At 35.9% G+C, this 12,915-nt stretch overlaps 1 protein-coding gene across 1 annotated transcript in view; it reads right to left on the reverse strand.

Annotated features, from left to right (window-relative positions):
• Nucleotides 1-245: 245 nt before the first annotated feature.
• Nucleotides 246-12,915, reverse strand: part of REL (REL proto-oncogene, NF-kB subunit) — a 32,446-nt gene continuing 19,776 nt past the window's right edge. Inside the window, exons 5-10 of the mRNA XM_021699165.1 lie at nucleotides 5,714-5,854; nucleotides 4,489-4,593; nucleotides 3,710-3,922; nucleotides 2,863-2,931; nucleotides 2,666-2,737; nucleotides 246-1,282 (exon numbers count right to left, since the gene is read on the reverse strand). Of these exons, the coding sequence (XP_021554840.1) occupies nucleotides 492-1,282; nucleotides 2,666-2,737; nucleotides 2,863-2,931; nucleotides 3,710-3,922; nucleotides 4,489-4,593; nucleotides 5,714-5,854 (1,391 nt within the window). The 3' untranslated portion in view covers nucleotides 246-491. The remainder of the gene's footprint in view (nucleotides 1,283-2,665; nucleotides 2,738-2,862; nucleotides 2,932-3,709; nucleotides 3,923-4,488; nucleotides 4,594-5,713; nucleotides 5,855-12,915) is intronic.

Raw genomic sequence — 12,915 nt, forward strand, 5'->3', positions numbered from 1 at the left:
ACACTTCACTGGCTGAGCCACCCAGGCATCCCCTGCCAAGTTAGACTCTTAAAGATTTTAAAGATTTTTGACTTATATATAAATCTAAGAAACTCCAAGAAGCCTCAGAAAACCCCTTAGGGGTCACCTTGGCCTATAGGTCTCAAAAATAATAAGGAAATCATTTTTCTAATGACACAGTCATTACAGGTTTTACCTTAAATTTGCTTAAAAGCAAATATCAGTTAATTCATTTAACTAAGAATACATTAATACAATATAAAAGAAGTATAAAAAAGTGTATTTTGAAGAACTGGAGGCTTGCTCTCATTTTCTCCTCATTCTGTACTGGGAAAATGGGGTAGGACTCTAAAGACAGAATTCCATGGCACACAGTTATCGGGTCACATGTTTCAAAAAGAAGAAACAGTTTTTAAATTTCTATTTCAGAATTTCCCCTATATGATACTTTCCAGCTTTGAATTCAATATACCCAAACAACCATTTAAGTTTTACAAGTTACCTTGAAAAAAATCAAATGCAAATGAGTCACCTAATTGCTCATTCTGCATAGCGCCAATACTAGAATACTGACTATGAACAAAACCATGACTGTTTGGATTAGTACCGTTTGATGGTCCTGCCTCATTCATCATACTGTTATCTGTGCAGTTGAAGTCAGATCTCTCAAATGCCTCCGGCTGTGGAACAAACGCAGCCGTACTGGAGCCAGCGGCTGCCGGCATGCTGGGAGAGGACATCTGATGGAGCTGTCTCAAGTCTCTCGGGTCTAACACTGAATTACATGAGGGGTTTTCGAGATTCATGCTCACAAGTCTCGGATTATCAGTCTCCCTCATGCTGTCATTACTAGGTGTTATCATATTCATAGGGCAATTCGTCAGCATGTTGCCATCAGAAATACCATATAAATCAGCTGGTGACATGGATGGTGCTTCCATTCTGCCTATGTCATTCGAATGGTTATAAATACAAGCATTAGAGGCATTCAAATCACGCTCAAGAGGCATTTCCAGATATGGTGAGATACCTTGTGGATTAGAGGAGAGTGTCCCTGTTGAAAAATCACTCAGTGGATTCGTACTGACTGTGCGCGAGGTGGGGTGGGCCCCTGACGACCAACTGGAAGAAGCCTGAGACACCATGGAAGGTATGGGTGAAGTATGATGTGACAGTGCATTTGAGATGGACACAGGTGAGGAAAAGTAGGAATCTGCTTGACTTGAAACACCGGAAGTCCTGGGCATTTCTGTCAAAACTGCACCATGAGAAAAGTCTGATTCTGTGGAGAGGAAAATGTATTTTTATAAGCTGAAATAAAAGTATAAAAAACATTATCTCTAAATTAAACTTGCATAAACACACTAATAAAAAAAATTTCCAAGCAAACTGATGTAACGTTTTAGAGAAAAATATTAAATAGCACCAAAATTATTATAAGAGTCCAAAAAGCTAAATTCTGTAACCCTTACTGTTTTACAAATACCTATAAAATAATTTTGTAAGTTATTTTGGCATAGATAGCTTCATTCCAGTTAAATATGAAAATTTAGCTTCTGAGGCTCTATAAAGTGAAAAATAAATCAGAATTTCAGGGATGCCTGGCTGGCTCAGTTGGAAATCCTGATCTCGGGGTCGTGAGTTTGAGATCCAGGTTGGGCGTAGAGATTACTTAAAAAATAAATTTTTTTTAAAAATCGGAATTTCAGTTAATGGGAATCTAAATAGCCAAAATCATTTCATATTCACTACGTTTAGGAGAAAATAGAGGGATAGAAGAAATGCTCATTAGGGATGATTGAAAAATACACATAACTTGCTAAGATATATTAAGATATAACTCTAGGGGCACCTGGGTGGCTCAGCTGGCTAAGCGTTTAACTCTTGATTTCAGCTTGGGTCCTAACCTCGGAGTTGTGAAATCGAGCCTTGAGTCAGGTTCCCTGCTGGGCATGCAGGCTGCTTAAGATTCTCTCTCTCCCTCTGCCCCTCCCCTCTCTCTGTCTCTCCCCATCTCTCTAAAAAAAAAAAAAAAGATAATTCTAAGGTACTACAAAATTCCCAGTCAGAAAAAAATTAAGGGTTCTGTATTTATTTATATAGTATATGACTGCTGTACATACTAAACCAGGAAAAAGCACAGATTTAAGAATGTAAGGGGAAGAAAAGACTTCTGGTTACATAACCCTGGTTCAGTGATTTAAACCAGAGGTTCACAGCTTTTTTTTTCTGTAAAGGGCCAAATATTTTACGGTCTGTGGGCCATACAGCCTCTGTTGGACCTACACAATTCTGCCACTATAGTGCAAAAAAAGCAGCCATAGACAGTATCTAATCAAATGAGCATGGCTGTGTTCCAGTTAAGCTTTATTTATAAAGATAGGCAACTGGCCAGATCCAAACCATTTCTTCCATGACACACTGTAATTAAATAAAATTACCACCATACAAACAAATGTAATTTCTCAAACAATAAATCCCAAAAACATAATCCTAGTTTCCAATAGAACCTTAAGAAGTGGAGATCAATTCATTTAACATTCAAAGCATGAAAAAAGTTGGAAAACAGTGAAGAAGCAGTTTTCATTCCTAAGAATGGAATTCTAATATATTGGGCAAAGCACTGGTCTTTTGACCATAAGGAATACTCTATAGGATAAAATACCTTTTTTGATGAATCTTCCTTCTCCAGTTGATACTAGGGTACCAGGTCTAGGTCTTTCAGGAAAATTAACTGCTGTGATAAAGTTTTTCCATTATTAAATGCAATTTAAAAAAGAACATCAGTTAAAATTTAGAAAACTGAATAAAGCAAAAAACCCAAAATCTATTTAAATACAAATCAATCCAAAATAATCTTACCACAGTCTTGCCACAGTTTCTGGAAAAGTAGAGTTGTTTTTTGTTTCTTTGCTTTATTGCCATAAGTATCTGGTTAAAAAGAAACCAGGAAATCATCACAGGTTTATGCTGCTTCTCCTTTAACAAATAAATAGGTGTTTTATTCCCATAAGGTGCTTTAAACAAATGTATGTAATATGGATTTAGTAAGTGTTGCAGAATGTGTCCCAAGTCAGTCGGAAAGGGTATAATACTCATCTTGTTTTCTTGTAACACCTATAAGTCAACAATGTCAACTAATGCAATAAAGGCAGATAAGGACCAAACCAAAATGGAGACCACTCTGAGTGGCAAGCTTCCCATCTTAAAAAGGGCACAATAAGTACAAAAACAGAATCTCAAATATACAATACATTTTGATAAACAGTTCAGATACTCTGAAATTATTCTAGATTCCTTTCCAAAGAAAGAGAGGCAAAGAGCAGAAGGACCAATCGATTAAAAAAAAAATCAACTGAAAACTTCCAGAAAATAGGGGCGCCTGGGTGACTCAGTCGTTAAGCATCTGCCTTCGGCTCAGGTCATGGTCCCAGGACCCTGGGATCGAGTCCTACATTGGGCTCCCTGCTCAGCGGGAAGCCTGCTTCTCCCTCTCCCCACTCCCCCTGCTTGTGTTCCCTCTCTTGCTTGCTGTGTCTCTCTCTGTCAAATAAACTAAAAAAAAAATCTTAAAAAAAAAAAAACTTCTAGGAAATAAAATGTAAATTATGAATAAACCTAACTGTATCCAAATGTATCTTACAAGAAAATGTTATTAGGAGAACTAACTTTAAGAAATACATAAAACATGACCACCAAGAAGTCATACCTTTTTCATCTGGCAGGTATCTAAAATCCATAGATTCACTAACTTCCTGGTCAGAAGGTCTCCGCAACTGCATTTTTACTGTCACTGGTTCTGTTATCGCTCTGCAATATGGTGGAGTCTTAAAAACAATGGCTACTTGACGGTGTACATCAGCTTGTGAAAAGATACCTTTTGCTTCCCAATCGTTCAACACAAACCGAACTTCTATGTCATCTAGTGAATACAAAAGTAAAGGAATAGCAATGGAAAACAAAATCCATCTATTAATCTAAAATACAGATGGTCCCCAACTGATGATGGTTCACTTAACAATTTTTTGACTTGATGATGGTGTGAAAGTGATATGCATTCAGCAGAAAGTGTATTTCAGATTTTTATTTTTTTCCCAGGCTAGTGATAGGCAGTACGACACTCTGAAGATGCTGGGCAGTGTCAGCAAGCCCGTCGGCGACATGACCAGGAGGGTAAACAACATATATCACAACTGTTCTGATTTTCACTTTCAGTACAGTTTTCAATAAATCACATGAGATATTCAACACTTTATTACAAGTAGGCTTTGTGTTAGGTCATTTTGCCCAACTGCAGGCTAATGTAAGTGTTCGGGCATGTTTAAGGTACACTAAGCTCAACTATGGTGTTTGGTAGGTTAGGTGTATTAACTGCATTTTCGATTTAAGATTATTTTCAATTTACAGTGAATTTATGATAGTATAACCCCACTGTAAGCCAAGGAAGATCTGTCTATTCTAAATTCAATGAAACAAATAAATGAATACCTTTCTGAACTTTATCACATAGTAGAAATATTTCATCACCACCTCTGACACTTCCACAGTTCTTGTTCACACGACAAATCCTTAATTCTGCAGTATTAGGAGCACCTAAATATAAAGGATTGTTTTAATGGGTTTCTGCTTTAGTAATATTTTTTATTCCTTTTTGATGGTGAGAATTATAGGAAAACAATTTACAGAACAGATAAAAGCTTTAGTGTATACATAAATTAAGGACACTAAGTACATTAATCACCCACAACTGTCCTTTTCCTTTCTAACTGCACTGCCCAACCTGGTTTACAGCCTTGTGATTTCGTTTCTCAGCAATAACTGATCCTCTAGTTAAATCTCTCTGTTCCTAAATTCTGATTCTTTCAATCCATCCATACACTGTCACCAGATTAATCTCTTAAATCATAACTATAAGCCTATAGCAATGCAATTTCATGCTTCCTATTAGGAATATAATTTTAGTAATTCTCCCTGGCAATTTAAAGTTCTCCATGATGAGGATACTCTGATCCACCTTTATAGGCCTATGTCCCACTATGCTACTATATGTAAAACAGGCAGTAATATACCATGAATGGATGCATATATAAGAGCAAATACACACACACACGTGCACACAAAAACTTTGAGGGCAATTTCTTTTAAAACTACGAATACCCATATCCTTTGATCTAGCATTTGCCAACATTTCTACTTCTGTAAAATTATGCTAGAGACACATTTGCACAAAATATGCACATACAGGATATCTTCTGAAGTACAATCTGTTAGAGAAAAAAATCGAGAAGGAAACAAACCAAATGTCTTGTAATAGGGTAATGATTTAATAAAATTGTGATAGAGCCATATAAGGAAATATGCAGCTACTGAAGAGAATAAGGTACCTGAAAAGGGAAAAAGGCTCAAGATATATTGCTAAGAGAAAAAAAAATTTTTTTAAATGATCTGTGATGATTTTTTTTAAGTTGCCAAAAGTATACTATATGAATGATAGTGATGATGTGTTTTTATATATGAAGAAACTGGTGAAATATGTACCTGGGGATAGTGATTATCTTTGGAGGAGAAGATCAGAGAAGATCTATTCCTGTTATTTCAGTAATGCTTGAATTTTTCTTATAATGAACATACTCTTTCTCTGCCAAAATACCTTAAAAAATTAAACTAAAAAAAATAAGCTAATGCTACAAATATAAGAAAATAAAGTACTTACGGTTGTCATAAATTGGGTTAGAGACAACAGGAGGTAGAGCCGTTGTCAAATTACCATGTTCATCAGGGAGGAAAACTTGAAAACATAATCTCACCACATTGAGGTCGCAATCTTCAATATCAAGCAGCTGCTGTTCAGGGACTAAAAGGTACATTTTTTTAAGAATGTAAAATAGTCACATAGAACTAAAATCCTGCTAGGTCCTCCTCCCTGCCCAACATATCCAATAACCCTAAGTAGCATCCAGTCTATGCTAACAAAATAGAATAGTATACAATCTCAAAAATGCCTTTTATCATTATCATATGTAGTCACTAACAGTATTCATTAAGTTATGTGCATGGTTGGGAAGTAACTACCCTAAATCATCTGAAATTTAGAGCAGAACTCTGAATTGATATTAATAACCAACCAAATTTTTACTAAAATGGTTGCAGGTTATACAAAACAGGGAAGAGGGAGAATATAAATCTGTGTAAGAACTACTATCATCCCTATTTTATAGATGAGGAACGGATTTTAAAGAGATAAAATTACTTCTCCAAAGTTCCAGATAGGAAGTGGTAGAGAAAGAATTCATACTAAGAAGTCATTGAATCCTGAACCTATGCTCTTGAAAACTGAACTCTATTAGAAATTTTACATATGTTTTGCATAAAGGTGACATACATAGAAATATTTACCAAAATTCAGAACAATACCTTAGGGATTAAATACCAAGAAGATAATAGATGATATAAGGTAGCCAGCTAGTTTCCATAAAAAGTTTTTTTTTTTTTTTTAACGATTTTATCTATCTATTTGACAGAGAGTTCACAAGTAGGCAGAGTGGCAGGCAGAGGGAGAGGGAGAAGCAGGCTCCCCGCTGAGCAGGGAGCCCAATGCGGGACCCGATCCCAGCAGCCTGGGATCATGACCTGAGCCGAAGGCAGACACCCAACCAACTGAGCCACCCAGGCGTCCCTCCATAAAAAGTTTTATGTGCGGGCGCCTGGGTGGCTCAGTTGGTTAAGCAACTGCCTTCGGCTCAGGTCGTGATCCTGGAGTCCCGGGATCGAGTCCCGCATCGGGCTCCCTGCTCGGCGGGGAGTCTGCTTCTCCCTCTGATCCTCCTCCCTCTCATGCTCTCTGTCTCCCATTCTCTCTCTCAGATAAATAAATAAAAAATCTTTAAAAAAAAAAAGTTTTATGTGCAAATTAGGTCTGCTTTAAAAGACAAAAAAATGCTATAGCAGGAAAAATTTGCAGCTCTGAAAAAATATAAAAACCTTTATGACAGGGGTGCCTGGGTGGCTCAGTCGTTAAGCGTCTGCCTTCGGCTCAGGTCATGATCCCAGGGTCCTGGGATCGAGCCCCGCATCAGGCTCCCTGCTCTGCAGGAAACCTGCTTCTCCCTCTTCTACTCCCCCTGCTTGTGTTCCCTCTCTCGCTATGTCTCTCTCTGTCAAATAAATAAAATCTTTAAAAAAAAATTAAAAAAAAAAAAACCTTTATGACAGAATATAATGTAATGACAGTTTGTTAAATTGATATCTGAAAAGAAATCCAGGTTTAGTTTTGGAATTAAAAGAAAATATTAACTGCATTTTCAAATAATACAAGCTGTAGGAGTAAATCATAACATAGTCATTTTTTTAAAAGCACAAAATACACAATTATGTGAAAATTTTTTTCAGAAAGTATTAAAATTTGAAATGCTAAATTGGAAACACAGTTAAAACCCAAATTCTTTAGTCTTACAGGCAATAATAAAATGACAATACAATTTTGATTCTGACTTTTTATTTAAACTATGCTCACAGTCTCAGTAGCTATCACAACATTTAAAATATCCCCATTAGTATTTTTTTTTTTATTTATTTGACAGAGAGAGAGATAGCGAGAGAGGGAACACAAGCAGGGGGAATGGGAGAGGGGGAAGCAGGCTTCCCGCTGAGCAGGGAGCCCGATGCAGGGCTCGATCCCAGGACCCTGGGATCATGACCTGAGCCGAAGGCAGACGCTTAACGACTGAGCCACCCAGGTGCTCCCCCCATTAGTATTCTTAAGCGAAGCATTTGAAGGCATCTACAAGAACTTATTTGTACAACTATTAGGTCAAAATACACACCTGTGATGTAGGTGTTCGTATCATAACATAATATGACATAACAGGTGTGGTTGAAAGGGGCTTATTACAAATAACAAAAGATACTCCTTTCAATTTTTTTGTGTTATCACTTAGCCAGGGTTTTAGGAGCTCTTTGCCAGGAATGGGGGTGAAGAGCAAATACATATTTATTATAAATCACAATATCACAAAAACCCAGAGAGTTAAGTTCAGCGTAAGAGACCTCTTTTTTTCCAGATAGAGCCTGCCAATTTTGTAAGAGGTGGCTAAGAAAATGAGAAGTTGAGATCAACTCTCAATAGCCTATAGAGGAAAAAGAAAGGAGTTCTGGTCTACTGAGAATGGAAGATCTGATAAATGCCCTATACTCTGGTTGGGGCCCTGAAGGAGCTATACCTTAGGAGTTAAGAATGAACTGGAAAGATACCAGATCTCACAGAGATGAAGTCCGGCTTCAAATAATCTAACTCATTCACTGATCTGAGGCGATCTGAGATTGCTATTGACTAGCTGCCTACCACAAGAAAATCTTCTGGAAAAAAAAAAAAGAAAATCTTCTGAAGACAGATAACAATATCCTCGGCCTAAAATCTTTATAATTTTTCATATACAATGACTGGTATTCTATTTTAAATAACAGGCAAATGAAGAGACAAAATAGAGGAATTTTGTTTTTTGTGTTTTTTTGGTTTTTTTTTAAAGAAAAGAAAAATAGTCTATAGAAATAGACCAGGGGCGCCTGGGTGGCTCAGTTGTTAAGTGACTGACTGACTCTTGATTTCAGCTCAGGTCATGATCTCAGGGGGTTGTGAGATCGAGCCCCATGTCATGCTCTGGCACTGGGCGTGAAGCCTGCTTAAGATTCTCTCTCTTCCTCTCCTTTTGCCATCCCCCCTAAAAAAAGAGACCATAAAGGATTCAAATAATGAAGTCTTCAGACAGGTTATTTAAAATATATATTCAAGGAGTTAAAAGACAAGATGGAGTTTAGTAGAGAACTTGAAACTATTAGGAAAGGAACCAAACAAATTCTACAACTGAAAAATACAGTAAACTGAAATTAAGACTATCATCAAATTTATCAACTGTTTTTATAAAACTTTATTTTGTATATTGCCTTTCTATATGCCAAGGACTAAAATTTGTTTACCAATATTTTTTACCAAGAGTCTTTAAAAATGTTGATTTACACTTAAATCTTCAATTCATTTTCAGCTGATTTCTGTATATAACAAGAGGTAGAAAAATCCAACTTAAGTCTTGTGTTTTCTTTTTTTTTTTTTTTAAGATTTTATTTATTTATTTGAGACAGAGAGAATGAGAGAGAGAGCACATGAGAGGGGAGAGGGTCAGAGGGAGAAGCAGGCTCCCTGCTGAGCAGGGAGCCCGATGCGGGACTCGATCCAGGGACTCCAGGATCATGACCTGAGCCGAAAGCAGTCGCTTAACCAACTGAGCCACTCAGGCGCCCAGTCTTGTGTTTTCTTAAGTGTCTTTCTGGGCTCACAATTCTACTCCACTGGCCAATCTGTCTATTATTACCCCAATACTATGCCTTAATTAATACGTCTTCATAATAAACCCTATTATCTGATAAAGTCAGTTCCTCATTGCTGTTTCTCTTCTATAAAGTATCCTCCTTCTCCTGTTCAGAATCATTTCATCATATTTAATGAAAAATCTCAAGAGTTTGGACTTGCATTGAATCTGTATATCAATGTGGGGAAAAATGCCATCTTTATAATATTGGTATTAGTGAACATGACATATATCTCCTTCGGTTTAGGTGTTCTCTATCATCTCATAATGAAATTTTATAATTTTCCCTAAAGAAATCTTGGTCATTTCTTAGATTTGTTGACATGTACTTTACATTTTCTGACAATTTTTCTTTAATTATTTGCTGCTGATCTATAGAAACGCAACTGACGTTTACATATTAATTTTACATCCACTCACCCTTTTAAAGTTATTATTTTAATAATCTATTTGTACGTCCTTTTGAGTTTTCACCATAAATAACAGCTTCCAATAATTACAGTTTTATTTCTGCATTTTTGATCAGGTCTCACTGCACTGGCTACAATCCCCACTACAACGCTGAACAGAAGTAGAAAGAGTACACATCCTTTCCTCATTCCTTTTCAGAGTGAATGCTTCTGATGTTTCCTTCATTTAGGATAATGCTTGCTGTAGGCTTTTTAATACATACATATCATTCTATAGCACAAAATGCAGTATTTTATTCTGCAATGTGACAAATGCTACTCAGCTTTTAAAAATATGCAAAATCTGAAGTATGAGAATAATCAAATTCTCTTAAATTCCTCTAAAACTAGTTTAAAATTTCCCTTTATATTTGATCAAAAGAAAACAAGGTAACAATCATTCTTAATCTATCTTTACAGATAAATATTACTCCTTAGTCCTAAGAGCAGGATGTACAAGAATTTCATTTTTATCAAAAATATATTACCATGATGTATTTCTCTTGGAAGTAGGGATTCTTTTTAAAAGTCAATTATAACCTCTATTAGGTCTAGAGATGTGACATTTTCAAAATCCTAATACAGTTAAATACTACTGAAACACAATTAAACAACAGGATAAAAATATACAGTATATAGACTAATGATTTTATTTTTTTAAAGATTTTATTTATTTGACAGAGCAAGAGAGAGAGAGCACAAGGAGGGGGAGGGGCAGAGGGAGAGGGAAAAGCAGGCTCCCTGCTGAGCAGGGAGACCAATGCAAGGCTGGATCCCAGGACCCTAGGATCATGACCTGAGCCGAGGGGCTTAACCAATTGAGCCACCCAGGCACCCTGATCACTTGTCTTTTTAAACTGTGTTCTTAAAAAACTTAAAAAAAAATTAATAAAATAAACTGTGTTCTTTTTTAGACTACCAATATAAAATAATTCCCCCAACTCAACTGTAAAACAGTTTTTGTAACAATTCAATGTCCTGTATATGGAAAAATAGTAAAATACCGAATAAAACTGAATTGCAAATTCTTTATTGTCAAAATGCTAGATTCTAATTACTGAATATTAGAATTCCTTATATGTCCTTAAATACATAGATAGAAAATGATAAATAAATGAAATTTTTTTCAGCTTTTGTAGTAAGAGTCCTCTACGAAGTCTAACTGCTATTCTTTTATTCCAGCTAAGTGGACACTATTAAAACTTGATATTGAAAAAAAAAAAAAACTTGATATTGAAGCCCTTCATTAAATTCCTCACCCAATTTAGATTTTAGCACATCTTAGACAATTTGAACAATATTTTTACATGAAGCCTCAAGGTTAATACTACTTGATTGCTATATATCCCTATTTGCAAGAGATAGTTCCTGTTTTAAAGAACTAATAGCAAGAAAGATAAGGAATGGCCTTACAACATACTAGTTGATGTAGTACACAAACTAATTCTACGCAAAGTAAGAATCGTTTTTAATAGTCTTTGTATTTTCACATGATACTTGATCTCTAGAAAACAGACTGTCACAATGAGGTAGCATCAGTCTATGGATCAGAATTTGTAGATCCTACTCTGCTAAACATTTCCAATTCCATTGTTTTGTTTTTTTTAAAACCCAGGAGAACTGAGCAACTCCTTTGTTTCTATATATCATAAATATATATCACAAAAACAAAGTCAGCTGGTCTCTTGCAGTACAGCAGAATTCTCCTATGTGAAGTGATGCAGCTATGAAAAAGTATCAATTCAGCTCTGACAAATTTCTATGTAAGTGGTAGAATTTGAACTTGCAGATCCCAAAAAAAAAATAAACAACCAAAGAAAGGATAATTCTACCTCTGAGTTCAGGTTATTTAAATTAGTTTTTAGTGTTTTTGAGGTTTTTTAGAGGGATTAGATTTTGTTTTGCTTAGTATTAGAAATGTACATTTTAGGTTTTATTTCAATACTCTAGGAAAATAATAACATAATAATCATTATTTCTATTATGAAAAATACATCAGAATAGAGAATGAGGCCTACTATAATCATCCATTTATAATTTATAACCTGTTCCCCCTAACTATGGATTCCCAACTCCTTACACTGCTGATATTCCCCCTTAGCACTTTTCATTGTCTAATAAATTATATAATACACTTATCTAGCAAATTTGTTAACTGTTAGTCTTTCTCCACAGAAATATAAGCTCCTCAAAGGCAGGAATTTCTGTTTTATTCACTAACTTATCCGAAGCATCTAGAACAAGCTCGGACTATAAAGACTGAATGAGGTAAACACCTGTTGAAGGAATGAATGCACATAAGTAGGTAAGATGTGTAACCTACTGCATAGAAGTAGACTTTTACCTCAAGGCACTTAGTTGTGAAGATATTTAATATAAATATACTGTTGAGGTACCAAAGTGAAATATAACCCAGTTCCATCAGAGATCCTGTCCACAGTGAGCATGAAATTCATCTCAGAAGACAACCACCGAAGCATTAAAGGATGCAACAGATGTCACAAAGCTTTTCATGACCAATTGCTGAGTGAATGTTATAATTAGGAGGTATCACCTTTGGCTCAGGAGAGCTGAAAAGGCTTTCAGGGCATTTCAGGTAAGGAAAACAACTTGAATATTTTTGGTAGACAACTACAAATAAGGCATGTTCACTCATTCATTTGTTCATTTACCCTTTCAACAAATTTTAATTAAGCCTCTACCATGTGCCAGATACTAGGCTATGTGTTAGAGATACATAGAAGACAGTCCTTCAGAGCCTCAGGACTCAGTGAAGGAGAAACATGCAAACAAAATTATAGCAAATCATATCAGAAATATGTAAAACATTTTGCTCTGTCTGGAAAGGTCACAGAAAGCTTCAAAGAGGTGACCTTAAACTTGAAAGCTGAACAGGAAGAATTCACAAGGTAGATCAGAATATTCCATGTAAGAGAGTTGCATATATTTAAAGGCTGAGTAGCAAGAAAGAATGTGGCTCTTCTAACCTGGCAAAATGGTTCAGATGGCAAAAACAAAGCACGTATGTGTGCACTCAGTATTAGGGGAAGGAGGGACAGGAAGTCGAGGCAGTGCAAGCTAGAGGTGATGATGGAATGGAAAGC

This window comes from Neomonachus schauinslandi, chromosome 10 (assembly GCF_002201575.2).
Source record: "Neomonachus schauinslandi chromosome 10, ASM220157v2, whole genome shotgun sequence".
Taxonomy (NCBI): domain Eukaryota; kingdom Metazoa; phylum Chordata; class Mammalia; order Carnivora; family Phocidae; genus Neomonachus; species Neomonachus schauinslandi.